The sequence below is a fragment of the Rattus norvegicus genome, chromosome 7 (assembly GCF_021556685.1).
Source record: "Rattus norvegicus strain SHRSP/BbbUtx chromosome 7, alternate assembly SHRSP_T2T, whole genome shotgun sequence".
Classification (NCBI taxonomy): domain Eukaryota; kingdom Metazoa; phylum Chordata; class Mammalia; order Rodentia; family Muridae; genus Rattus; species Rattus norvegicus.
In genome coordinates, this window is record NC_141540.1 from 60,666,954 (window position 1) to 60,694,813 (window position 27,860).

The window sequence follows — 27,860 nt, forward strand, 5'->3', positions numbered from 1 at the left end:
AGCACCGAGCTACACCTTCATCCTAATGGTGCGAATTTATATGATTTCTCTTGGCAGAAATATTTTTTCCATACTTTCTAATGTGATGAAAAAGAAATGTCCCCAAGCAATGACATTATTAACAGGGAGAAAGGATGAAACGTGTGGAGAAGCAATGTCTGAACCTCTCACAGTTGGGATGTCCAGGATAGTTAGTTACTTCTTTGGGCTTCCATGTGCATGGTTTAAGCTGTTAAAGCAGGTCTAACTTTGGAGCAACTGTCATGGTGGTTAAGTTTCTCTACAAGTGAGGACCATTTTGTCAACAGACTGCTTTTAAAGATTTATTTATTTATTTTATGTACAGCATTCTGCCTGCATATGTGACCGCAGGCCAGAAGAGGGCACCAGATCCCATTACAGATGGTTGTGAGCCACCATGTGGTTGCTGGGATTTGAACTCAGGACCTCTGGGAGAGCAGTCGGTGCTTTTAACCGCTGAGCCATCTCTCCAGCCCAACAGACTACTTTTAGAAACTGAACAAAATAACATTTTACAGAGAACATTTGATGTTTCAGTTCAGCCACTGAGGCCAAGAGCAGCTCCATTGTTCGTGAATCTTTACCCACAGAGGATGAATGTGGACAACTTGTATGCACTTTCCCCTTCCACCAGAAAGACATCAGCTGCTAAGGGAGCTGAAGGGAGCCCGTGGTATGCGGCCACAGCAGAACATGGGAGAAGCCAGCATTCCCAAGTTCCCCGAATTTATTATTCACTGAAAAAAAACCTTTCCCATTGCAAGTCTGGCTGGACTCACCAGTATCAACTGGTTGGGAAGGAAAAAAAAGTTCACACTGTGGGCCAAAATCCCGAAGCAGCTGTTGGGAGCAAGAGGGCCACCAAAACTGAGGAAAACAGATTCACAGCATTGTTATCCAGAATGGGCTTCCCTGATATGTGCTTGGTCTCCTGTGTTGGGCTACTGACCACCAGGCCAGTGCTTTCATCCAGCCCTGGAACAGAAAAGAAACACATGAGGTACAAGATACAAATAACTGTTAACACACTTTTCTCCAGAGGAGACGATCTTTGAGAGATTCTCAGTGCCTTGTTAGAAGACTTGGGGGATAACTGATGTGGTGTTATATTTAAAAGTTTTCAATATAACATCCCCCCCACCCCCTGCCGCTGCGGCATAGGTAGGCTTTACAACACCTCAATAGTGATCATTCCTATCTCTGGGGTTCCTTTAGAAATGGAAGGGCTGGCTTCCCAGTGGGTCCTCTCTGAGACAACCATGTGAGGGCTGACAGCGGGGATCACATCTGGCCTCAGAATTGGACATCAGGGTCCAGGATGGTGTTGCTGCAGGAGGCTCTTAGGACTCCTTTTCTGTGTCTGCTGCAATGGAAGGCTCAGTGTTCAGTATTGAGAGGTGGGGTTTCGGAAAGTGATAAGCCTGAGAGCTGTTCTCTAGTGAATAGGGCTGATGACCTTCTAAAATGAGGTCTCAGGGAGCTGCTGGGCTCTTTGCCCACAGGCGGACATGTGCTGGCATGTAAGCCAACAGTAAGCCATCGATGGATCCTACCTCTATTAAGGGCTTCATCTTAGTTTTGCCCATCATAAACTACCTACTCCTGGAATAGAACAGAGTAAAATGTAGGCATGTTAAAACGTGCACATATTTTTCTTTCTTTTCTTTTTTCCTTTTAGGATTGTGCGTGTGTGCACTGGCCTGTCTGTATGAGCATACATGTGTGATTGCACATGGAAGCAGGAAAAAGGAGGAGGAGAAGGAGGAGGAGGAGGAACAAGAGGAGGAGGAAGAGGAGAAGGAGGAGGAAGAAGAGGAGGAAGAGGAGGAAGAGGAGGAAGAGGAGGAAGAGGAGGAAGAGGAGGAGGAGGAGTTGTTTTACTACAAGCCTTTGCTCTTACAACGAGCTTTAAAATTTTAGAGTAGTTGTTGCTCAAAGACAGTATCCTTTTCAATGTTTGGGACATCAATTATATCCTAAACAAATTGTGGCACAGAAAATCCCAGTAGGAAAAGATAATGTACTTACTTTAAATTATTTTCAAAAGCTGTTAAGGAGATGTTAACTGGCTTAAGACCTCCCTTTAAGCTTACCACAGGAGAACTTAAACCTCCGATATTCTTAAGGGGATGCAAATCCTAATTTCCCTAAACAATTAACTGATGAGAGAAGAATAGCTTTACAGAAAGTAGAGGAAGCTATTAGTCAACAACAGATACATTACAGACTATGATCAATTGTTGGTTATTTATACCCACAACAGTCCTTTGACAAAAGGGACCATTAATGTGGACTCATCTTTCTTCATCTCCAAGTTAAGTTTTAACACCCTATTATGAAGCTGTTATTATGTCAATACAGAATTGTAGTATAGAATCATGAAAGTATTTCAGAAAGAATGTCTTAAGAATCTGATGAAATATTCCTTATTCCAAACAGCAATTAAATTGGTTATTATGGAATACTGATATTTGGCCTATTGCATGTACAACCTTTTCAGGCAAAATTGATAATTTTCTTTTACACATGCTTTTATATTTCCTGTAAATTTACAACCTATAGAAAATTTGCAACCTATAGAAAATACACTTACTATATTTATAGATGGCTCATCTAATGGCAACATATGTAATTAGGTTACATGTTTATTCTCTTGAGTTCCCCCTTGCCTCAGCACAGATTATTGAATTATGTGCTGGAGTCACTGGTTTTGAAATGTTGAAAAATTAAGCTTTCAATTTGTATAATGATAGCCAATGCATAGCTTATGGTTTGCAACTGCTTGAAATTGTTCCTTTTTTAGATACTGCTAATTCTCAAATTTTGCAATTATGCAAATACAACTCAATTTAAGGGACTGTACTGTTCAATACTTTATAGGCCATTTAACAACTCATACTGGATTGCCTGGATCCTTTAATGAGGGCAGTGCCATAACTGATTTGTATGCCAGGCCTTATGTACGAATGACTACCCCAACAATCTCACTCTGTAGATCAACAAAACAGTAATAGCTGGAGAAAATAATTTGCTATTTCTAGAGAATGTGCAAGTCAAATGATAAATACTTTTCCTCAGTGTCTTCAATTTCTTCCTGTACCACATGATGGTGTTGATCCCCGAGGACTTATATCTCATCAATTATGGCAAGTGGATGTTACATTTGTGATTTTGGAAAATTGAGATATGTACATGTGACTATTGACACCTTTTCAGGGTTTCTGGTTGCAACTGCTTTAACAGGAGAAGCAACTAAAAATGTAGTCATTGCCTACATTGTTCTGTGCTTGGTGTTTCGAGTCAGATTAAAACAGATAATGGAACTGTCTATTGCAGTCAAGCATTTGAGATATTTTGTCAACAATTTAATATTACCCATATTACTGGGATTCTTTATAATCCTCAAGGACAAGGTATAGTGAAACTTTAAAATAATATCTTCATAAAATAAAAAAGGGGGAGTTACATCTCTATATACTACACAACTATTTAAATAGTGCTTTTTATTTTAAATTTTAAAATTTGGATGCCAAGGAATTCTCTTGAGTGTCTATGGCACCCTACAACTAGGCAGACTTGTGCCTAGGTGAAGTGGAAGGATCTACTTACTGACATATGGCATGATCCGGATCAGATATTTAATATGGGAAAGAGGGCATGTTTGTGTTTGTTTCTGCAGATGCTGCAGGAGTGTGCTAGCTGCCAGAGTGAATGGTCAGACCTGCTGCTGCTGGGACAAAGAATGATGCTGACCGAGAGCTTACTAAGTGCCCTGACAATGGTAACAGGGAAGCTGTTTTGCACATATGTTCCTGACCCACTTTTGCTTGCCTATATCCCAGATTGGACACGCTGCCTTACTTCAGGCTTTTAGACCTTGTGGGACAGGATCTGGATTTTGAACAAATGTTAGTGCATGTGTTAAATCTTCTAACCTTTTATTAATTGGTCATGTTAAAATTACTTTTGTTTCTATGGTATTTAATGTAAGTTATATTGATTGTTTCACTTTCTAATTTTGTTAATGTATTGAAATCTGTTATGGCGGTTTATCAACCAGCCTTTGCTCTATTTCCTGTGAGTATTACCAGGACCCTGGTATTCTGAAAAAGGCTTGCAAATATTGGAAGGAATAAGTCAGGCTTTAGCAGAAGCAAGAGGATTGTGGGCTTGATCACTGCTGGTATAGCGGCTTTAATCGCATTAATAGCCAGCCCTACTGCTTCTGCAATTGCTTTGACAAAAGTTAAGATAGCTACTTTTGTTAATTACTTAGCAAAACATGATATTAATGCTCTGAGTATTCAAGAGGATTTAGATAGATGTTGGAACGACAGATTGATGCTCTTTATGATACTATCCAAATTATTAGGGGAAGTTCTGAGTTTAAGAGTAAGACATCTCGAGTGTCATGCTAAATACCAGTGGCTTGTGTTACTCTTAAAGTTTACATGACAGTCACTATAATTGAGAAAAAGTTCAAAGACACTGGCAGGGTATTTGGCATAATTCTAATACCTCTCTGGATGTTTCAACTTTGCATACTGAGATTATTAATTTAAAAAATGCTACTGCACTGAGCTTTGCAGATATTGTAGATAAAAATATTTGTGACCTGAAGTCAGTATTTCCATCCTGGTCAAGCTTCAAGAATGGCATATATATCTTGATCATGCTAGCCTTTCTTGTCTGGGGAATACTTTTATTCCTGCCTATTGTGATAAAGATTGCCTTTAACAACATCAATATGTTGGCCACCAATATACACGGCTTGAAACTAAAAAATGGACCCCATACAGAGTTATTAATTTAAAAGGCTGGCAAGTCAAGGATGGGTAACATTCTGCATAGAGCCTTACCAACCTAAGACAGAATAGCATTGCTTTTGATAATGCATATTCCATGACAGATAAAGGCATTCTTGTCAGAACGACCTAAGACAGGCTCAGTTTTGTTTACGAAATAAATAAGGGGGAGGTGTAGAGAGCCTTTTGGGACCACTTGCTTCTGGACACTTGGCGGGAATAATTTGACATTACCAGGACAAAAGAAATAAGTTCAAGGCAGAAATCTGACTTCGGGCCTGGGCTCAGGAGATAGGCCCTGATTAAGAATATTTACATTTGAGTTAATGCAAAGCTCAGAGCAGGCTCAGTGGAGACCTGTATGGCAGTCCTTTTGTCCTGGTCATCCTAACCAGTCCTTAGAAAGGTGTTTACAGGATTTTGTTTATTGCCTTGCTTGTTCCTTGACCCAGAACTGATCTTATTATTCTACATGTAATTAAAGTGGTATAAAAGCAAATTGGAAAATAATAAATCTGCTTCAGCTTCAGAACTGGCTGGAGTCATGCTACCATGTTGTCTAATTGTCTTTTTATCTTTTCAATCCTTGCTCCTGCCCTGGGGAACCTGTTGACTGACTGAGCTGGCTTGGTTACCCTACACATCTCCCAACATCCTCTCCCCTTCACGGTGATCAACATGTCTACTAGGTATGGCCCATAGAAAGTTAGGCATAGTTGCCTCACTTTCCTTCTGACATTTCCCACAGGCCTCTTGTTTTCAGCCTCTTCCAGATGGTAGGATTCTTCCTCACTTTGTTTGGAGGCTTTTCCACTCTTTTTGTTTTTTGTTTTTGTTTTTCTCCACAGTGCGATCCAGTATGACTTGTTTGACTTTGGATGCCATTACTCCTGGACCTATCCTTGCCTTCTCCTCTTCCTAGTGATGTTTACCACCAGGTGGTCCTCAGACCTGCTCCACTCTTCCTCCTGCTTTCTGTGCCACCCGTCCTGCACACTCTGTGCCACCAGGAGCTGAGCCACCAGGAACAGCTGTCTTCATTAGAGATGTTGTGCTGGAAAGAATGAGCAAGGTCCAAGACCCATCAAGGCGTGTGAGCCTGCATGGGGTAGTCACTATGCGATTTGCTGCAGCATTCTTACCTGCTGAGGTAACTCTCCGGCCCTGACGAGTCATAAATAAAAACTTACTGGTGACAGCTAAGGGCTGTGCACTTGCGGTGCCTCAGCCTAAGAAGGTGGAGACAGGAAGAAAGCTTGAGCCCAGGAGTTCAAGACCAACCAGGGAAACATAGCAAAAACTTAGGGTGAGATTGGAAAGTCATGGTGGGGATAATCACTGTGGGGAAGCAGGCCATTCATGTGGTCAAACTAGTGTAACAATTATCAAATGTACTCAGCAAAAACCAATGGAAGGAGGTCCACTAAAATGATCTGATCCAGTGTCCTGCTTTCCTAGAATCAAGTGACAGCTCAAAATCAAGCCGGTTTTCTACACTATAAATCCTGCTTCTTAAGACTTAGAAATCCCTCCAGATTGGTTTATCACCAAAGAACAAGAAAATCAAAATTACGATGGTGATTTCCAGTCACTTCTAGCCCTTGGGGTTAGTTTCAAGTACATATAAAAACGTTTTTCAGATTTCTCTCCCATCCTGAAAAGGAAATGGAAGTTACAATAAGACACTGTCTTACCAGAGAACTGCATTGTTGCCCCTAAGAATGAGTCCACAATTGATCCTAATAACCCGGCCAGGCCTCCAAATGCAATGAGGGGCCACTGTGGAGCAGAAATGTCTAAATCATTCACAAACACCAGCTGTGTAAGGAAGTACGCCAGGCCCACGAAGGTACCACCGAGTAGGCTGGAGACAAGTCCCACTGCTGTGACTCCTCCATTGGTTCCTGAAGGAGAAATGAGTGTCAAATCATCTGGTTAGTAATCAACCAGCAAATGAGGGATACGAAGAAAGCAGACAGAACAGAACAAAACCCACACTGGTATATGTATATGCCTAGTTAAAATAAACGTAAAGAACACTCTCTCTCTCTTAAACAAACAAACAAAACAAAAACCAATCAAACAACAAAACCCAACAAATACATAGGGGCTGAGATATAGATTGTGTCTAGCATGCACAAAATCTGAAGTTCAACACCCCCCCTCCCCGGACCTGCCCACCTCCTGCTCCACATACCACACACTGCTCACTGTCTGCTGCTTGGAAACAAGAATCAAAAACCTGTTTGATGGAAATTCCCTACATGAGACACTGGTACTGGAATACATGCAGACACTTTATCATGGAACCCACACTTATCTCCTCAAAGTCTCATCATTCTTCATGGTGAAAACATTAAAAAAATCCCATTTTCTAGCTTTTAAAAACTGTACATTGTCCCAAGCAGTCACTCTACTCTAGTTAACACTCCTAGAGCTCGCTCTTGTGCAGAGTCCCCACTGTCAACCCTTCCTCATCTTTTGATCCCCTCCCCAGCCTCAGGTAACCACCATTCCATCTTCAACTTCTGTGAGATCGACTAGTTTACCAGATACTGCACACGCTGTGACTATTAGGAAGAGTTCTCCGGGCTGGCAGGTAGCGCTTGGTAGGAGTGTTGGCTGACTTTGTTAACTTAACAATAGAGTCACGTGGGAAGTGCCTGGATCAAACGGTATCTAGGTTGGGCTGGCCCATGGGCGCGTCCGTCGGGATTGTCTTATCTTGGTTACAGTAATTGAGGCAGGAAGCCCTGCACCGTGCCCTGGGCAGAGATCCTGGACTGTGAGAGGGTCGAGAAAGCCAGCAGAACAGCAAAGCTCCTGTCTGGTTCTCTGTTCTAGACAATGCATGTGACGGGGCCGGCTGCTTCAAGTTCTTGCTGCCCTGTCTTCCCCGTGTTGATGAGCTGTAACGTGGGTCTGTGAGCCAAACAAACCTTTTCTCTTTTACATTTGCCAGGCATTTTTTTCCCCCATAGCAACAGGAAGTGGAACTAAGACACTAGCATCTACAAAATTTTGATCCCTGGTATCACAGGAATAAAATAAAAAGATAATTCTCTTCACATATAACCTATTAACAGCCTTCTTTCCACATACTTTAGATTACTTGTAACAATCACTACACTGGGTGTGGTGGCACACACCTTTACTTCTAGTATTAGGGAGGTTAAAGGCAGGTGGATTTCTAACTTCAAGGCCAAGCCTGGTCTACCCAGTTACACAGAGAAACCTTGAATCCAAGGGGAAAAATTACTAATACAATGTGTCTTAGTTAGGGTTTCAATTGCTGCAAAACACCATGACCAAAAACAAAGCTAAGGAGGAAAGGGTTTATTTGGTTTACACTTCCAGATCATAGGCCATCACTGGAAGAAGTCAGGTCAGGAAATCAAACAGGACAGGATCCTGGAGGCAGGAGCTTATGCAGAAGCCATTGAGGGGTGCTCCTTACTGGCTTGCTCCCCATGGCTTGCTTAGCCTGCTTTCTTATAGAACCCCAGGACATCAGCCCAGGGATGACCCCACCCACAAGGTTGGTCCCTCCCCCATTGATTACAAATTGAGAAAATGCCTTACGGATGGAAGAATTCATGGAGGCATTTCCTCAACTGAGACTCCTTCCTCTCTGACGACTCTAGCTTGTGTCAAGTTGACACACAACACCAGCCAGGACACAATGCAAATAGTTTCTATACACTATTGTCTAGCAACTGATCATAAGAAAAAAAGGACTGTAAGTGTTCAGTAGAGACGAAATTCTTCTCTTTTTAAAGATTTATTTTCTGTGTGAATGTTTTGCCTACATGCATGTCTGGAAACTTCCATGTGCTTGATGGTCCAAGAGGCCAGAAAAGGGCATTAGATCGCCTGGAACTGGAGTTATAGATGGTTGTAAGTCGGCAGGTAGGTGCTGGGAGTCAAACCTGGGTCCTCTGGGACAATAGCAAGTGTGCTTAAGTGTGCTTAGCTGCTCAGTTGTCTTTCCAGCACCCTCCATTTACACTCATTTTTTGTTTGTGAGTGTTTTGTTTGCATGTCTGTCTGTGCTCTGTGTGTGTACCTGGCGCTGTGAGGTTAGAAGTGGGGCTCGGGTCCCCTTAGAACTGGAGGTACAGATGGTTGTGAGCCATCGAGATGGTGCTGAGAACTGAACCAAGTCCTCTGCAAGAGCAAGCACTCTTAACTGCGGAGCCAGCTCTCAAGCCCCCTAAAAGTACTTCCTTTAGATATGTTTGATCCAAGGTCAACTGAATCTGTAGATTTGGAGAACAAACTATATTAAAAACAAAACTGGTCTTCAATGCTTTATTGTCCCCCTATTTTTTCCCTTTTCCATTGCTCTGTGGGTCAATCTCTATGTTCCTTTATTGTGTATCTAAGTGTCATTACTATTCTCTATAGATACTATTTATTATTACCAATTTAATAGTCTATAGCAATTTTACAATTTAGAAGACCAAATACAAACTTTATAAGACTCTTAAGGAAAACCTTAATTCAAGAGGTTTTTGTTTCTAGTTTGTAATTAGCAAACTCAAGTCAATACTCACCAGCTGGGGCTGGGGAGGTGGCCCTATCAGGAAGGTGGTGGCTGAGCAAGCATAAGGACCTGGGTTCAATTCCCAGAACCCAGGTAAAAAGCTGGGTGTGATAACACCCAATACTGGTGAGACAGGCTTGTTCCTTTGGTTCTGTCCAGCCAGTAAACCTACTTGCAGAGCTCTAGGCAGGCCAACTGAGAGACACTGTCTCAAAAAAAACTAGAGTGGATGGCTTCCTAAGAAATGACACCCAAAGGCTGACCTTTGGTTTACAATTATATGTATATGTGACACACACAGACACACACACAGACACACACACACACACAGACACAGACACACACACACACACACACAGACACACACACACAGACACACACACACACACAGACACACAGACACACACACAGACACACACAGACACACAGACACACACACACAGACACACAGACACACACACAGACACACAGACACACAGACACACACACACACAGACACACACACACAGACACACACACAGACACACACACACACAGACACACACACACAGACACACACACACACAGACACATACACACACACAGACACACACACACAGACACACACACACACAGACACACACACACACACAGACACACACACAGACACACAGACACACACACAGACACACAGACACACACACAGACACACAGACACACACACAGACACACACACACAGACACACAGACACACACACAGACACACACACAGACACACACACACACACAGACACACAGACACACAGACACACAGACACACACACACACACAGACACACACACACACACACACACACACACACACGTAAACTTACCAACTGGAACTTTCTCCCAGGTTGTTATGAGTCGAGGTGAGCTTTTGCTCAGAACTGGGGCAACTTCGGAAGCCCAGGTGTCTCCCGCAGAGGAGGCCAGTGCAGCCAGGAGAGACAAACACATCCAGGAAGCAGTGTGTTGCTTGGCAAAATCTATGGGCATTTCCCCAGGGCCATTTTCTATCATGTAGAGCAGGGCCAGCTCTGTGGGAACGCCTCCATTACAGAATACCTGGACCCAATTCCTTTGACCTCCTGGGACACAGGTAAGCAGATGGAAAACAGAAAGGAAAAAAAAATCTCAGTTATAGGAACATGTATTTTTAAGTTTCAGAAAAGAATAGTAGCTTTAAAAAAAGGTAGTCAGGCATCTTACATCCACATTATATACTGTTATTAGTAAGCCCGGAATAGTTAACAGGAGGCTTGCACTGAGATTCTGCAGTTATTTGCCATATAAAAGTAATAATGAATTCAATTAGGCTACAGGAGTAACTCTTAAACAAAATGCATCCTATAGCCTGACACGGTCAGATCAAAGCTTGGGTTAGGAGACAGTCCCTCAGTTTGGAGTGATGTCAGAGGTAATCAATTTTACCTTCTTTATACTCTGAATCTAGACGCTTCTTCATTTCTCCTCTCCATTTCGTGAGTTTTGAAGATGTAAGGAAAAACATCAGCAAAGAGGTAAAAAAGCTGAAATTGGCAATGGTTAAGATGAATCCGACCACCAGCCCTGGAAGAAACAAAGTAACCACAGAATTACTTAGTCCAGCCTTATCCTCTGAGGTGCATTTCTAACACAAGCTCCCAAGTCCAACTCAGCTGCCCCCAATCAGTAAACTGAAGACCGTTCTAACTGATAATTTTCAAGCATATTCGGATCTCCTTTCAAATACTGACATATGATCATTTTCGGCAAACTTTTTATACTCAATTTGAAGAGAATGACTGAATTATTAGGTCATAAACATTTTACACGCAGTCACAACAGCAGGCTAATCTGCAGATTTTTCTTCCCCCCTACGTCAGTAGCTCTTTCTGGGGAGAAGAGATTATAGTTTTATAGGTTTATATCTTTGCATTTCCTCCCTTAGGCCTTGGGATTTTCTTTTAAAATGAAAATTCAAGAGAAGATAAGCTTTTCAAGCCTTTCAAGAACTTTGGTGTCTGTGATTTTCAGATTTATTTTTATACTTTTCTCTGGTTTAGGGCAGGCTCTTCATTTCTCAAAGGGTGACCCATTTCAAGGATGCATGTAAGACCCACACTGCAATGGGATACAGGGAGCTCACAGGGCGTAGAAAGGGTTAATAAAAACAAAGGACGCAGCACTATCAGAGCACTGGGAAGGATGCTACCGAAATCAACTTCTGAATTAAGCTGAAGGAACATCACAGTAGAGAAGCTGCTGTAGGCTGTACAAGCAGGTAGGAGAGGGAGGTAGCTCAGGGCTAGCCCAGTGTGCCGAGCTCAAGACCCAGGGTCTGGTCCCAGGGTGGCCAGGTGTCAAAGTCTCTCCAGGTAATCACAGGAAAGGACAAACAAATCCAGGATGGGGCTTTTAAAAGCCCGCCTGATAATACAATGGTTGGCTTATTCATTTTGAGAATATTTTGTTTCACTGAACTTGGTGGTAGAGGGAACAAGGTAGCTTCATTTGTATCATGACAGCTAATCCTACAAAAATGAGGCTTGACTCATTTGTATTTTGAGTAAATGAGTAAAATAAACATCTACAAAATAACAACAAAGACAAAAACCAAAAGAGATGTTTGATACGAGGATAAAGAAAAGTCAACCAAAGTGAGCAAACGAAGTCAAATCAGGGTGTCCTGCCTCTAAGTGCATCCTAAATTCAAAGTAGATCTACCTTCCATCTGAAGAAGAATGCACCAATAGACAGATATCTCTTATAATGAATCATTTCTAAGACTTTTTCCTTTCCTGACATTGTCACTATTGATCACAATTGATCCACTGTTTAAAGGGCATGATGTCAGGAGCCGTGGTGGCTGACACCAGCCTGTGTAACCCAGGACCTCATGTAAACAAACGATCAATCAAACCATGCACGATGCCCCTCTCCTTGAGGAGCTTGATGCATCAGGATGATCTGTCTGGAGTTACATATCCTATTGGCCCATATGCCATATGGGTGACCGGGTTCCTCAGAGCATCACATCTGCAAGTATCTGACGGCAAGTCTCTCTTCACTGGGGACTGTGATGTTATTAGTACTTTTGTTGTGCTAGAGGGAGGGTGTCACACTTGCTGAGCCCATCCCAAGGGAGGGCACCCCTGACCTGTAGACCTATGTTAATATTTCTCAGATATTATGCTCACCAAAACAGATTCGAATGATGACTGACTTCTCACATACTCTACAAGAATAGGGCATGCCTGAGCAGATGACACGTATCGCCACCCACGCTGTAGTTCTGCATGTTAGCTGCTTAATAAAGTGGCAATTAATCTCTACGACAAAAGACGGCATTCAGCTTCTTTTCTCGGTTCTAATCAATTCAGAACAGAGGCTTCTCCTTCAGGAAGACAAGTCAGAGCTGAGCACAGGGGCAGAAGTAGGTAAGACCACGCCTGTGGGGATGGTCATACTGCCTCTGGTCTTTCCTGACCCAACCTTGCCTTGCCTGTGCCCTTTTCTTCAGCTCACAACATCTCCAGAGAGGCAGGGCTCTGCCAGGATCATGTTTGACTTTGTTATCTGTCTTCTCTGAGGAGAAATGGAAGTTCTATGACAGTGTTTGAACCTGCTATGTTTACGGTTCCCAATATCACGATGTCCCGGGTGCCTAGAATAGTGTCTGCCACACATGGTCCCTCACTGCTCAGTTACTGAAACTGGATGGGGAAATAGTTAATCATTAATTCTAATTATCAAGGCCAAGGAAATGAAATTGAAACTCACCAAGTCAAAGGCTAAATAAACTGCCCATAGCAAGATAGAACATGACTGTGCAAACGTCGACTGAACAGTACTTCCTTGGACTAAGTCCCCAGTATAGAGTCCTATCCCTTCCCTCCTCCCCCCACACCACCCTGAGGCTTCCTTTTAAGTACCTTATGCTCTGTCATCTCCACACACTAAAGCACTTCTGGGTCGGAAGGGTTCTACATACCTACGTATCTTCTGTAACACTTCCCTCTCAATCAAGGGCATACTAAAAGTATGATACGCCCAGCCTGAACGAAAATGAGTGTGGCAGGCAGCATGAGATACATTTTACACGGGGAACTCCTCGTAACCCAGTGCTAGATATAACCATAATTCCTTTCTATCTGCAGACAGGAAAGTTGTAACAAGGGAAGTTTAAGTGACTCAGAGTCAGACTCTAGAAAAGTATTCTCAACTATTGTGAAATGCTTCACATCAGTGTTACATTTTAATTCTTAAGGGAAGAAAGCCCCAAACAGAAACATCTCACAGAGTGAAAAGATTAGAAGAGTCCAGACTTTTAAATCAGTGGACACTTCCTTCCTAAGCACCCACTCTGTGCCAGTTATTATCCAAAGAAGCATGGCTAGCAACTGTCAGCTCTCAAGGTTTGTATCATCTGCTAAGTTTATCCCTGGCAGACCAAGGAGCGCATCAACAGTACCAAAATGTTCTACAGAAGTGGACGCACTTTTGTAACCATCAGTCAGTACTGAAAAGAGGTAAGTTAATGGGCTGAAGACAGCCTTCAAGGTGGTAGAGTGCTTTTCCAGCATGCACAATGATTTGGGTTCAATCTCCAGCGGAAAATTGAGCGTGGTCATGCATGCCTGTAATCCCAGCATTAGAGAGGTGGTGATCGGAGGATCAGAAGTTCAAGGTCATCCTCAGCTATACAGCAAGTGCTCTTGGACTACATAAAATCCTGCCTCGAGAAAGTCTTGTTGGGCATCAGTGGGAGGAGAGGCTCTTGGTTCTGTCAAGGCTCGATGCCCCAATGTAGGGGAATGCCAGGGTAGGGAGGTGGGAGGGGGTGGGTGGGTGAGTGAGGGAACACCCTCATAAAAGCTGGGGGTGGGGGAACTGGGAAATGGGATAACATCTAAAATATAAATAAAAAATGCAATTAAAAAAAGAAAAAACAGGGGATGGGGATTTAGCTCAGCGGTAGAGCTCTTGCCTAGCAAGCACAAGGCCCTGGGTTCGATTCCCAGCTCCGAAAAAAAGAAAAGAGAAAAAAAAAAAGAAAAAATATGTAATAGCAAAGGTTTTTCTCATAATTACTTGTGCCAAAAATTAATATGGCTTTCACTGGATGTTCTTGTATCAGCTCAGCTACTTTTCTTGTTGCTGAGGCAAAAAGAAAAGAAAAATCTAATAAAATCAATGCAAGGAAAAAAATCCTGCCTCAAAACAGAAAGAAGATAGAAAGAAATTAACAATGTGTCCCCTTCTCCTTTGGTCTTAGGGTTTCTACTACTATAAAGAAGCAACTCTTAGAAATGAGAAGATTAAACTGGGGGTTTGGGGAGCAGGGCCACACACAGGCAGACACGGTGCTGAAGAGGAGGCTGAGGGCTCTATACCCACTCAGGCAGACAGCAGCAAGACAGTGTCCTACGGGGCCTGGCTTGAGCATTTGAAACCTCAAAGCCCACACCTCGTGATGCACTTCCTCCAACAAAGCCACACCCAGTCCAACAAGGTCACACCTCCTAACAGTTCCTAAGGACCTACGGGGGCCATTTTCATTCAAACCACTATAACTGTGATAGTTTGCTGGTGGCAAAGCAGTGACTACTCGTGAGCAACACCTCCAGTACTCAGGAGGTGGCCATTCTCGCAGCACGCTGTGGCGTGTACTACACAGCCGCCTCAGGGTGGGCTGACGTCTGTTCTCAGTTAACCTGCTTTCACTCCTAAATGCTAACTATCTAGTGATAGTTAAGGACATTTCACTTTCCCCTTTGGTTTCATGAAGAAAAGCAAGAATAATGTCAAAGAAAGCCATCAAGGCCAAATGGAGGGGATCCAAAGATTTTGTTGTTGTTGAGAAACTCTGTTTTTTCAAGATACTAGGACATTGCCTCTCAAGTTCATAATCTTAATACAGAAATACATTTGGATATGAGAGTTACTGTTTTAAAAGACACACAGAGATGCACATAAGCATAAAGAGAAACAAATGAACATACACACACACACACACACACACACACACACACACACACACACAGAACCCTGGGTAGAATTTAACAAATTCCTTTAATAAACCAAATTTAAATGAAAAGCCTCCAGAGATGGAAAAGAAGAAAGGCTACTATTTGGTAAAATCTATAGTAGTTTCACATTTGAACATTCTGGGTTTTATATCTTTGCCTGTCCTCATTTCTTAGTTATTCTTTACATACTTGTCAATTATAAACAGATTTTTTTTTTGTTTTTTCTTTTCTTTTTTTCAGAGCTGGGGACCGAACCCAGGGCCTTGCGCTTGCTAGGCAAGTGCTCTACCACTGAGCTAAATCCCCAACCCCTATAAACAGATTTTTATCCCAAACCCATGCCTGAGTTTGAGTGTCAGGAAAAGCAAAGGTCCCACTTTTTTTTTTTATCTTGATATTACAGTTTTAATTAAAACCAAAAGGGGTTTAGAACAAAATGCAGAGGGGCAGTGACAACGCACAGAACCAAGCAGCAAAGCCCAGTCTCAGTAATACACAGTCGGATTCCCTCCGTGGGAGGCATGTTTCAGGATGGTATCTAGGATCTGCTTGCTCCGTGCAGTAATGAAACTGACCCAGGCCAAAACTACCAAAGAGAAGAGTGCTACATAAGGGGCACACATTTACCACTTTATTATTTGTAAAGACAGTAAGTAAAGCAGGGCTGGAGAGGTGGCTCAGAGGTTAAGAGCACAGACTGCTCTTCCAGAGGTCCTGAGTTCAATTCCCAGCAACTACATGATGGCTCACAACCATCTGTAATGGGATCTAATTCTTTCTCTTCTGGTGTCTGAAGACAGCTACAGTATATATATATATATATATATATATATATATATATATATATATATATATGTGTATATATGTATATATGTATATATGTATATATGTATATATGTATATATATACATACATATATATATTAAATCTTTAAAAAATGTTTTAAGCAGGACAATAAAGAAAAAGAAAGTATTATCAAATAGTGTTTGCACATCCTCCTGTTGGGATTTGCTCTTTTGCTATGTATTGCAATGCTAAATGTGGTCCCCAAGGCCTGGTTACATGTACAATGAGAATCTACATGTACAATGTGACGTTGCTCCTTAACTATTAGTTAAATGAGGATGCCTAGAGTCTATAGCTGGGCATAGTTGAAATGGGGCGGAGGGGTGGGGAGTGTGTGTGTTGGGGTTCCGGGGCTTGGGATCATAGGAGAACAATGAGGGGAGAAAAAGGTGGAGAGAGAAGGAAGCAGTCATGGGGTACGAGAGTCATAAAAATATGACCACGAGGGCTGGCCAATTAAGGTTAAGAGCTATCCAGAGGGAACATGGCGAATTATAAAATGGGGTTATCTATGGGGAAATAGATTATAATAGCATAGAGGATAGATATCTGCCCAGCTCTAGTCCTGATTAAGGCTTATTATAAAAATAAAAGTTGTGTGTCTTTGATCTGGGGGAACTGAATGATCTAAGAAGGGGTAGAAGCTCTGACTGAGATGAAATATTATGGACAACATCCTACATAATGCGTATGTAATTCCCAATGGTGTCTATAAAATGTGTCGCTTTTCCGTAACTGCACTACCAGCAAAGGATGAGGTCAAAGGCAACCCATTGTTCCAGCCCAGTGCCCCACATGTGGGGAAAGTGCATTTAATGCAATACAGTACAGTGTGAAGGCTAAGATTCTCCAGAAGAGACAGCTGTACACAGCAGGTCAAGATAGGAAATAGTATATACTGTTAAATAACCTTGAGACATATGTGTACAAAGGCATTCATCTCATTGTATAAAGATGGGGAGACTTCTTTAAAGTTGCCTACTGTAGGTTATGATATAATGAATACACATAGCATGTGTGTGTGTGTGTGTGTGTGTGTGTGTGTGTGTGTGTGTGTGCGCGCGCGCGTGCTGTTAGATATAAATTATTTGCCAGATTTTTCTGTAAAGTTTTTGTGGATCTGGAACTTTCAGCAAAGAAAAGCAAACAAACCAAAACAACAACAAACACCGTGATTCTGTCCCCCAAAGCTAAGAAAACATATTCTCGGAAAAGTTTCAACATCCCCAAATCCAAACATTCACAGCCGCTATTTTGCTTCACAGTTCTTCAGATAAGTAAAACTAATGGGGTTTTCAGTTTCTGGATGTATTTTCAGGTTGTTATCGGAACCAAGTTATCTTTTAATATTCAAACTAGCTGATGCAAATCTGAAGATATAAACTCTGCATCTGACTGATTAAAACAGAGGAAATTAAAAGAAAAAAATCCATATTTACTCTGAGTAAAAACAATATCTAAAATTTAACTTTCAAAAGGAAAAAAAATTCTGCCTTCAGGGTTTATATTATTAGAAATACCTGACAACAGAATTTTTGGTTCACATTTGTCTAAGAGAAACATATATCTAATTATCCTACTTTGTCCCTTAAATTAATAACTTCATAATTTACTGGAAAAATTTTAAACAAACTGGCATTTTTATAACAGAAAAGCATCCCTTAATTCAGCAAAGAAAACTTATACAACCCTTATTTTTACAGAATTAAAAAAGATTAAATATTAACATTTTAATAAATTTATTAAGTTTAATATTTTAATATTATACATGAATCTTAGGAGCCTGGTTTTTTTTTTCTAATGAGAGACAGAAAGGGGGTGGATCTATATGGGAGGGGAGGGGTGAGGGAACTAGGAGGAGCAGACAGAAGAGAAACCATAATCAGGATATTTGTGGAAGAAAAAAAATCTACTTTCAATAAAACAAAAAAAATATATAAATGAGTATGCTTCTTCATTAGCAGATAGTACAGTCTTTATAAATCTGCTCTATATCAATATCTACATAACATAGATATAAGACATTAATGGCAATTTATTTCTGAACAGTGTATGAGACTAGCACTTTGAATCAGTCATGGCATACGGACTCTGCATCTTTAAGAACTGAATAAAGAAGGAAGGCCGTCCAAACAATTGACCGAGTGAACACCATACTCATGATTGACAGCTTGCTGCTGAGAGCCAGTTCAAAGGGAAGTCTGCGCAGGCTGGGGTTGTGACTCAGTACAGTTCTAGTGTCTTTAGAGAGCTAAGAAACCAAGTCCTCTTCAAGGCCAAGTGTGTGAAACTTATAAAGGGCTCAATGCCTTGGAGGAAATGGGGCAGCTGGTTGTCTCTCTAGACCAATTTTTTTTTTTTAAGTCCTTAAGATAAGCAATTTCAGCCAGGCAGTGTGGTGCATGCCTTTAACCCCAGTCCTTGGGAGGCAGAGGCACAACATCTCTATGAGTTTGAGGCTAGCCTGGTCTACAGAGCGAGTTCCAGGTCAGTCAGGGCTATACAGAGAAACCTTACCTTGAAACCCACCCCCCTCCAAAAACAAAAACAAAAAAACAATCCGATTTGTCCTCCAGACCTTACTCCCTTAATATTGTAAGGTCTCTGAGATCACTGGGAAGCTCCTTTAACAGACCTTTTGCCAGTACTAGAACCTCAGGAGAAACAAGACCAAACATCCTCTGGAACCTTTACAAGCTGAGGAGTGGTCAAATTCAACTCTACCAGACTAGTCCAAGTCCAAAATCCAAAGGAAGGGAAGTTAACTGTGTCCTTCAGACTCAGCTTACTTAACCCTTTTGCTCTGGAGAGAATACCAAAGGGGATGTGGGTTTTTTTTTTTTTTTTTTTTTGGTTCTTTTTTTTGGAGCTGGGGACCGAACCCAGGGCCTTGCGCTTGCTAGGCAAGCGCTCTACCACTGAGCTAAATCCCCAACCCCCAAAGGGGATGTGTTATCCAACCGTGTTCATGTTGTGGGGTAAATGAGGCAAACGGCTGGAGTACCCATCAAATGAAAATGGAAGACTGGCTAGAGACTCCATAATGATCATTCTGAATTATCACCACCACAGGACAAACATCTAGTCAGACTGGCTCTTGGGGTTGGATCTGTCATCTGGGGACTTCTCTCTTTATCCCAGCTAAAGGATACTTCTCTGCTACAGAAAAGGTACTGACATAGTAATCTTGGCCTGGCGACGCTACCCATGGGAAATAGCTGTACATTCTCCAAGTTGTTTTCTATGGTAGGATAGAGGGGGTTGGGGATTTAGCTCAGTGGTAGAGCGCTTGCCTAGGAAGCGCAAGGCCCTGGGTTCGGTCCCCAGCTCCGAAAAAAAAAAAAAAAAACCACAAAAAAAAATAATAATCTATGGTAGGATAGAAATGTCACTAATCTCTACATATATATACCTCAAGTCTTTAGGATGAAAGGGCGAAGAAAACCCACCAATCCCTGAACAGGAAAACTAAACAATCCCTGAGCTCACTCAAACCCAGGAATTGAAATTCTACGGTAAATCGTTATTCTGAAAATCTCCACCCTGAAAAGCTCTAACCCCACCCTGAAGAAATCTTATATAAGCCCTGCTTTCTGCTCAGCTTCCTCGCCTCACTTTCCTCAGCTGTAACACTTTCGCTGGAGCAGGGCTTTCGCTGTGGAAAACCTCCAGCTGCAGGGGCAGACATGTAACACCTTGGGGAAAACAGTGCTTCCTGGAGCGGAACTGTTACACTTTCTCTGGGGGAAACATTGCCCTGCTGCAGCTGAAGCAGAGATGTGTCACTTTTGTCCAGGAGCCTTTTCCTTCAACACTTACAGAGATATGGCGTTTGAGGATGATCCCGGTATTGCTGGCAATCTGTTGTGTCTCAGGCCAAGAAGGTTTAAACCGGACCAGTTTCCTATTGTACCTGAAAGGTTTACTGCACTGCGAGTCAAGGTCGATTATCTGTGTGAAGTTTCCGATCTCCTTTGGAAGTTCTTCAGGTTGATGGTGAGCGACAGCCACAGTAATGAGGTTACATCGTTCTCCAGGTTCCAATGTGAGTGTGTTGAGTTTTGACAGATTTTTCTAAACGTTCTTTTTCACAGTCCTTAAATGATGAAAACGAAGGGACAGGGTGGTGAGGGGACCCAGCCTGTCCACCCAGAAGGCATTTCTCAGTTTATTACAACATACCTGAGCATCTGCACTCAGGGAGAGCCGGCATCATGAGGTTGACCAGGCAGCCCAGCTCTGCTACTACAGTTGGTTACTGTACAAAGGTCTGTTGGTTGAGTCAACTCGACTGCTGGTGGCAGTTCATGTACAGATCTTTCGGATACCTCTAATCTCAGAGTTCTCCTGGCATTCGTTGAGTTCCCCAACTACCCTGGCATTGCTGGGGTTTTGATGGACTTGCAATGCTGGCTGGCCATTTGATGCCTTGGGTAAGCAGTGCTGGAATCTTCCTTTCCATCTCTGTCATGTTTCCCTTTGGCTTTGAGGTCCTTTTTCTTTGCTTTCTTTCCCAGAATCTCCAGAGGCTCTTGCCTCTTTTTCTCTTTCCTTGTTGGATGTTAAGTTGGGATCTTTCTAAAAAACAACTTGGGATGAAGAAAGACTTGGCTTCGAGTTGCCTCCACCTTTCACATGTTAGATGTTTCTGATAACTCATTTCAGATGGTGCCAGTCAGTCAGTGATTCATTACAATTTCAAGGTGAACTACAGTTCAGGGCTTCAAAATTTCCTTGTGGCAAACAGGAGAGCCTAGTCTCCCAGGCGGTGCCCTGGGGGCTGCCTCTTCTTCCCAAAGTTGCACCAGGAGGTGAGTACCCCTTAACGCAAAGCATACGGGGGGCCTCTCAGAAGGGGACCTGAGGAAGACTAGTTAGACCCAGCAAGGTTTCTGCTAGAAGCAGATCCAAAATACTGTGAGAGCTGGTGAGGTGGTTCAGTGGGCACAGGTACTTGAGGCCCTGAGCTTGATCCCTGTAGAACTGGTGGGAAGAGAACTGACTCTCAAAGGCTGTCCTCTGAACTCAACATGCGTGTGCTCACTGTGCCCTTCACCAATGAATGAATGAATGAATAACTGGGAAAAATAATTTCATGACTATAAGTCAATGATAAACAGTATTATGGTCAAACACTGCTTGCTCAAATTACTTGTTAAGAGTTAATGCTTTTGTAGAGCGCTTGCCTAGCAAGCGCAAGGCCCTGGGTTTGGTCCCCAGCTCCGAAAAAAAAAGAAAAAAAAAAAGAGTTAATGCTTTCAAAGTGCTAAATGCCTGACGCATAGTAAGGGTGACGCTCCCTTTGTTAAACAAATAGTGCAATAGCCGTTCCTAATATTGATTGCATATATTGATTGCATATTTATAATAACATTTATAAAAATGTCAACAGCTCTAGCTGACTTTCATTCTCAACTACTACAGAAGGAAAGCAGTCAACAGAGTGAAAATAATATTTCTCAACTATGAAGAGAAGTATGATGTTAAGGAACTCTATTAACATCTAATAATTAATAACATCCAATAAACGCTGGCTTTGTGTAGTGTGCAAAAACCTCTCAGGTAATCATTTTATTTAATTTTCACTGGGTTTTACAAGGCAGCTAAACTTGTAAGACCTTTTTGTTTTCTTCTTTGAGATGGGTCTCACTATGTAGGTCTGGTTGGCCTGGATTGCTATATAGATCAGTGTCTTAGGGTTCTTTAGGGTTTTATTGCTGTGAACAGACATCATGACCAATGTACGTTTTATAAAGGACAACGTTTAATTGGGGCTGGCTTACACGGTCAGAGAGGTTCAGTCCATTATCATCAAGGCAGGAGCATGGTAGCATCCAGGCAGGCATAGTGCAGGAGGACCACAACTTTACCAGAAGAAAGCCAGGAACAGACTCAGCACGCTCAGGCAGCTAGGAGGAATGTTTCCAAACACCCCCCCCCCCGCACCCACAGTGACACACTTCCTCCAACAAGACCACACCTTCTAATAGTGACACTTCCTAGGCCAAGCATATATAAACCATCACAATCAGGTTGACTTGAAAATCATAAGAGATCACCTGCCTCGGTCTCCGGAGTGCTGGGACAAAAAAGAATCTGGAGCTGGGGACCTAGCTCAGTTGGCCAAGTGTTTGCCTAGAATGGGCAGAGTCCAATGCTGGGTTTTAGTGCCAGCATCCCATAAACTAGTTGTGATGGCATAAGCTTTGTATCCCAGCAAACGTGAGGAGGACGCAGGAAGAGCTCAAGTTCCAGCTTATTCTCAGCTACGTCCGGTTCATTCAGACCAGCATGAGCTATGTGAGGCACAGTCTCAAATAAAAAAAAAAAAAATGGGGGGCTGGAGAGATGGTTCGTAAGTAAAGAGCGGCTCTACCAGAGGACCAGAGTTCAGTCCCTCGCACCCACGTCCGGCAACTCTCAGCCAGCTACAACTCTAGACCCAGAGAATCCAACGCCTCTACATCCCTGGGCTATGGGCAGAGGGACGGTCGGACAGACAGACAGACAGACAGACAGACAGACAGACACGCACGCACGCACACACACACACACACACACACACACACACACACACACACACCTATATATCTGTAGTGGTAAAAAGAATAAAGATAGTGACAGGTTCCCCTCCATACCACCCCTTCCCTGCCCCCGTACCCGCCCTCCCACTTTGCTTTCACTCGAAGTTCCCTTAGTGGGTTGTTATCACGACAGGCATACACATCCCAATTCTGTGGCGGGCCCTGCCACAGCACCTTCTCTTAAGCTCAGTTAAGTCGACACACGAAAGAACATGCCACACAATAAAAGACAATAAAAAGTCTTTTGTTTTTACAAAACTGTAGGGCCATGACGGCACATGCTTGGCATCTTCCCACGACCCCAGGAAGGTGCTTTGTGTTTATGTTCCATTTTTTTTTTTAATGATAAATCCTCCAGGTGACACACTGAAAACCCTCACAAGAAATGGGGAGAAGGCACAGTGTTATTATTCAAACTGACCTTTCCTGCTTTCACTGTTTGGCTTTTTACCAACCATGCTATCTTACCTATGTGAAGGTCCACTCTAGTTTACGGAACTTTACAAGCACTGACTTCCATATGAACAGAGTAACAGCACAAAGCCTGTGCCCAATTCAATCCTAAAAAGTAACCCAGGACGACAGGTTGGGACGGAGCTGTTGGAGATCACTGGTAGACATTTCCGAGAATTATTTTTCTTACCCCTTAAAGAGGGTATTCTGGTAATTCTGCCAGCAGGAGACCAAGCCAAGTACAGAAGAGCCCAGGTCAAGGCCCACCGAAAGCAGTCCTGTTAGCCTAATCGCATCGATTACAAAATTGGACGTGTAGGTTACTCTATAGGCATTTGCTCCTGCAGTTCTACAGAATGATATGCCTTTAACCCCAATATTAGGAGGCAAAGGCAGGCAGAGCTCTATGAGTTGACGGCCAGTCTTGTGTATATGATGAGTTCCAAGCCAGCCAGGACTACACAGAGATGCTGTCTTCAAAAACTTCTTTTTTTTTTAAAATCAACAAATTCAATTATACTCAGAATTCAGAAAGCATAAGATTAAATAAAAAACCCCACTTGTATAATTATTTTAGACACTGGAAATAGAGACATACCTCCTAAAGCCCCGCTGTGATCTAGACTTTTCTTTTTAAAGCCATTACAGGAGATCACAACAGAGACAACAACGGAGAAGAGCCAACGCCACGGAGAAACAGGCCGCAAGCTACCTAGTAAGTTAAAAAAGGAGAGAAACAGGCTGTAAGTGACCTGGAGAGGTGAAAGCATGAACAGCGTGAAAGCTGCATGGCTTGGTCTTCTAAAGAGGTTTTGAATCTATGCATGAATGTATGTATTATGTATGTATGTTTGTATGTATGTATCATCTATCTTCTATCTCTCTATCTCTCTATATCTATCTATCTATCTATCTATCTATCTATCTATCTATCTATCTATCTATCTATCTATCCATCCTTCCATCTAGGGAGACAGGGTTTCTCTATATAGCCTTGGCTGTCTTGAAACTTGCTCTGTAAACCAGGCTGACCTCAAACTCAGAGATCTGCCTGCCTCTACCTTCCAAGTGCTGGGATTAAAAGCATGCACCACCACAACTCAGTTGATTAAATATTCTTAAAATTCTTTCCGTACAATATGAAGAGCCAAGAGAGCCAACTAAGCCACAGAAGATTGAAAAAACCTTATTTGGGGAGGTGAAGTTGTAGCACATTCATTTGCATTAGGTGTTTGGTCCTAGTGGAAGAGTCGAGCTTGGAAATCCTAGATTGTTCTACTTACTTATATCAGAATGTTCTTGTTTATATAGGCAAGTTCTAAGCCAGCTTCAAAACTTAAAATTTGTGTGTGAGTGGTAGTGCACACTTTTAATCCCAGCATTTGGGAGGCAGAGTTAGCAGATCTCTTTAAGTTCCAGGCCAGCTACATAGTGAGAGCCTGTCTCAGAAAAACAAAAACAAAAAAACTGTGTTTATGTGTTATGCGTGTGCCTGATTGTGTATGTGTTTGTGTGTGTGTGTGTGCATGTGCATGTATATGTGTATATGTAGACATCAGAATAACTGAGTTGGCCCAAGAGTTCCTGGGGATTCTCCTATGCCTCCTATCTCCCAGGAGCACTGGAATTATAGATGCTTTCTACTGTGCCCAGCCTCAAGTGGGTTCAGAGGATTCAAACTCAGGTCCTCAAGCTTGCACAGCATGCACACACAACCCAGAGCCACTGCCTCAAGTCCCTGTCGTGCAATTTTAAAGATCTTTCTGGAAGTGTTGGCCCACATAGGAGACTGAGACCAGAGGATTTGAGTTTGAGATCAGCCAGGGCTACAGGCTGCGGTCTCGCCTCAAAAAAAAAAAAAAAAAACCCAAAAAAACAAAAACAAAAAAACCAAACAAAAAACAAAAACAAAACAGCAACAAGCAAGAGTTGGCGGTGGAGCAGTCCCTGAACACATGTGCACAGTACATTAGAAACCATGGGTTTAACCCCACCCACAACCCTACTGTAAAAGCCAAATCCAAAATAATCCTTAAAAACATCATAGGACCAAGTTATGTAATCCAAATATATCAATGCCAAAATGAATCCATTATCTTGTACAATTAATATATGCTAAAGAAGAAAAATCCTGAAAGGCTTTTCTTAGGTTGAGGCATATACAATGGTTTGCAGTTGTAATCCCAGCACTATGGAGGCTGAGACAAGGAGCAGGAAGAGTTCAACACCAGTAGGGGCTAACATAGCAAGATTTGGCTTCATTAAAAACAAAGACATACCAAGAAGCCAAAGCAAAAACAAAGTACCTTCCTTCTGCCAAGTGGCTGTAAGGTACATTGAAGATCAAATCGGGCAAGCACCATGACAGTGCCAGCCATAGATGTCTATTCTTTTGAAGTGACAAATTCAACTTCCAAGTATAAAGACTGTACCGCCTTTGTCATTTTCACAGGATTATGAAACTGCTAAACCATTACTAATCTTTTTTTTTTTTTCTATTCTTTTTTTCAGAGCTGGGGACTGAACCCTGGGCCTTGCGCTTGCTAGGCAAGAGCTCTACCACTGAGCCAAATCCCCAACCCCTAAACCATTACTAATCTTAAAATGATAAAAAGCATCATCCAAATTGTTTTACAAAACTATTTTATATCTTTTGTTCCCACAAAGGTAAACAAAATTACTTGACACATGCATTTGATGATAGGTGTAATTAAATATCAGCACAAGAAACATCAAGGCTGTAAAGTTCTCTAGACATCATTTATCTTGTCACAGTAGCAAACTAGATTCAGACTGTTGTAGTGAACATAATCATTCTTTTTTTTTTTTCTTTTCCTTTTTTTTTTCGGAGCTGGGGACCGAACCCAGGGCCTTGCGCTTGCTAGGCAAGCGCTCTACCACTGAGCTAAATCCCCAACCCCGAACATAATCATTCTTAACCATTTAACATATTTTTTGGATTTTGAAGTCGCACTTTAAAATTCCACCCATTAACTTGTAGCAAAATTTAAGACACTTTTACTTACCATAATAGGTGCTAGCAGTCATTGACATAATCCAGAACGCTAGGGAAATGCAAATGATCAGGCTCAATATTACTATATTGGTAATCATCTTTATATACTTTTTGCACGTACTGTCGTCAAGATCTGTCATGGAAAACAGAGCTAGGAGCACCTGAGGGGAGGGAATAGATAGCATTTCAGATGAACTAAGTCATTTAAGTTTCTTGCAACAATACTCCTTTAGAGGTACGGAGAAATACCAACATCTTCCACCAATAGAACGACAAAATAGAATCGTAAATCCAAAACTTCGAGTCACTGCTGCTAGTGCAGAGCTCCGGCTCGACCCGGGGAGGTCAACACCCCCAACTGGAAAATGAAAGCAAGCAGGGAGGAGTCGCCAGGACAGCAGGACAGCACGCTGCTCCCACCTAACAGGACCCGGAAAGAGCACAAACCACAGGTGGGTGGCCAATGGGCGGCCAGTGACGCCAAGCTCCGCCCCTCCCCGCCCCCGAGCCCCGCCCCCTCGGCTCCCGCACGGCGTCTGCCGCTTGCTTCACTTCTGCGGTACGCAGCCTGGGCGAGCGAACCTGGGCCCAGAGCGGCGCGGGAGAGCGCCTTTAGATCTACACCCGGCTGTCCTTGGAGTCTGATTCTAGCCAGCGGGGCCCAAGACCCCGCAGCTCCAGTCTCACCGCGACTATCTGCGTACGCATGCGCAGCAGACCTGCCTCGCTCACGTGACCATTCGAGGAAGAGACTTGCTTGAGTACGGATAGTGTCTTGGGCTTGTCAGGGCAGTGTTTGTAAAGCACCTCTGTAATAGGCGTTAGGACAACTTAGGTCTTGGGATTTGTGGACATCCTAGACTTGAAAAAAATGTCATCAGCAAGGGTGGTGTGGGGCACTAAAACTTGCCATTGATGGAATAATGAAATGCGAATAAATTTAAAACCAATAATGAGTTGTAATTTATGAAGGATTCATACCTGGAGATAGGGTGTTAAGTGGAGGACTTAGGAGCTTATCGTGTAGAAGCAGAATTACTTAGAAAGTAGCTTAAAATAATGGCTTGGCCCTTACTCTGGACCAGACTCAACTGGTACTGTGTTATATAAACAAACATTGAACTTTCATATAATGTTCTAACATACATTGTGGAAGTGTCCGTCCCCATGCACTATTTATCTGTAAAAAGTAACTTATTCGCCTGATATAATTGTCCTCGCGTAGGGCTTAATGCTGAATAATCTCACCTTTTCTACCTCTTTCTGAATTCTGGCTGGCTGGTTCAACTCAGCTGCTCTGGCTCAAACTCCTCACCAAGCAGTCTGATTCAATCTGGCATCTCTCAACTTGTTCTGCTTAGCCTCAAACAACTCTAGCAATTTGTTCTAACTCCTTCTTATTCTCTGGCTTCAGCTGTCTCTGCTGACCTGCAGTGAACTTCATACACTCCAAAATAAACAAACAAACAAACAAACAAACAAACAAACAAACAAACAAACCCACAAAAACCCGAACTCAACTGCACTGCTCTCAGGGTACTGCCTCCCAATTCCTAAC

The 27,860-nt window shown here is 42.5% G+C and overlaps 1 protein-coding gene across 4 annotated transcripts; it reads right to left on the minus strand.

The window, feature by feature from the left end:
• Positions 1 to 307: 307 nt before the first annotated feature.
• Tmem19 (transmembrane protein 19) lies at positions 308 to 27,023 on the minus strand. Of its 4 annotated transcripts, none has more exons than XM_087556327.1 (7): positions 26,990 to 27,023; positions 26,313 to 26,463; positions 23,885 to 23,998; positions 10,824 to 10,961; positions 10,226 to 10,480; positions 6,521 to 6,730; positions 311 to 996 (listed from the first exon to the last, which is right to left on the minus strand). In XM_087556327.1, exons 1-7 carry the CDS (start codon positions 27,008 to 27,010, stop codon positions 833 to 835), a joined length of 1,053 nt encoding a protein of 350 aa, XP_087412453.1. In that variant the 5' UTR covers positions 27,011 to 27,023; the 3' UTR covers positions 311 to 832. The 4 variants fall into 4 exon arrangements, with proteins under 4 accessions (NP_954529.2, XP_087412453.1, XP_087412455.1 ...); XM_087556329.1 differs by having other exon boundaries at positions 26,885 to 27,023; XM_087556328.1 differs by lacking the exon at positions 26,990 to 27,023 and adding an exon at positions 26,556 to 26,745.
• Between the last annotated feature and the right edge of the window lie 837 nt (positions 27,024 to 27,860).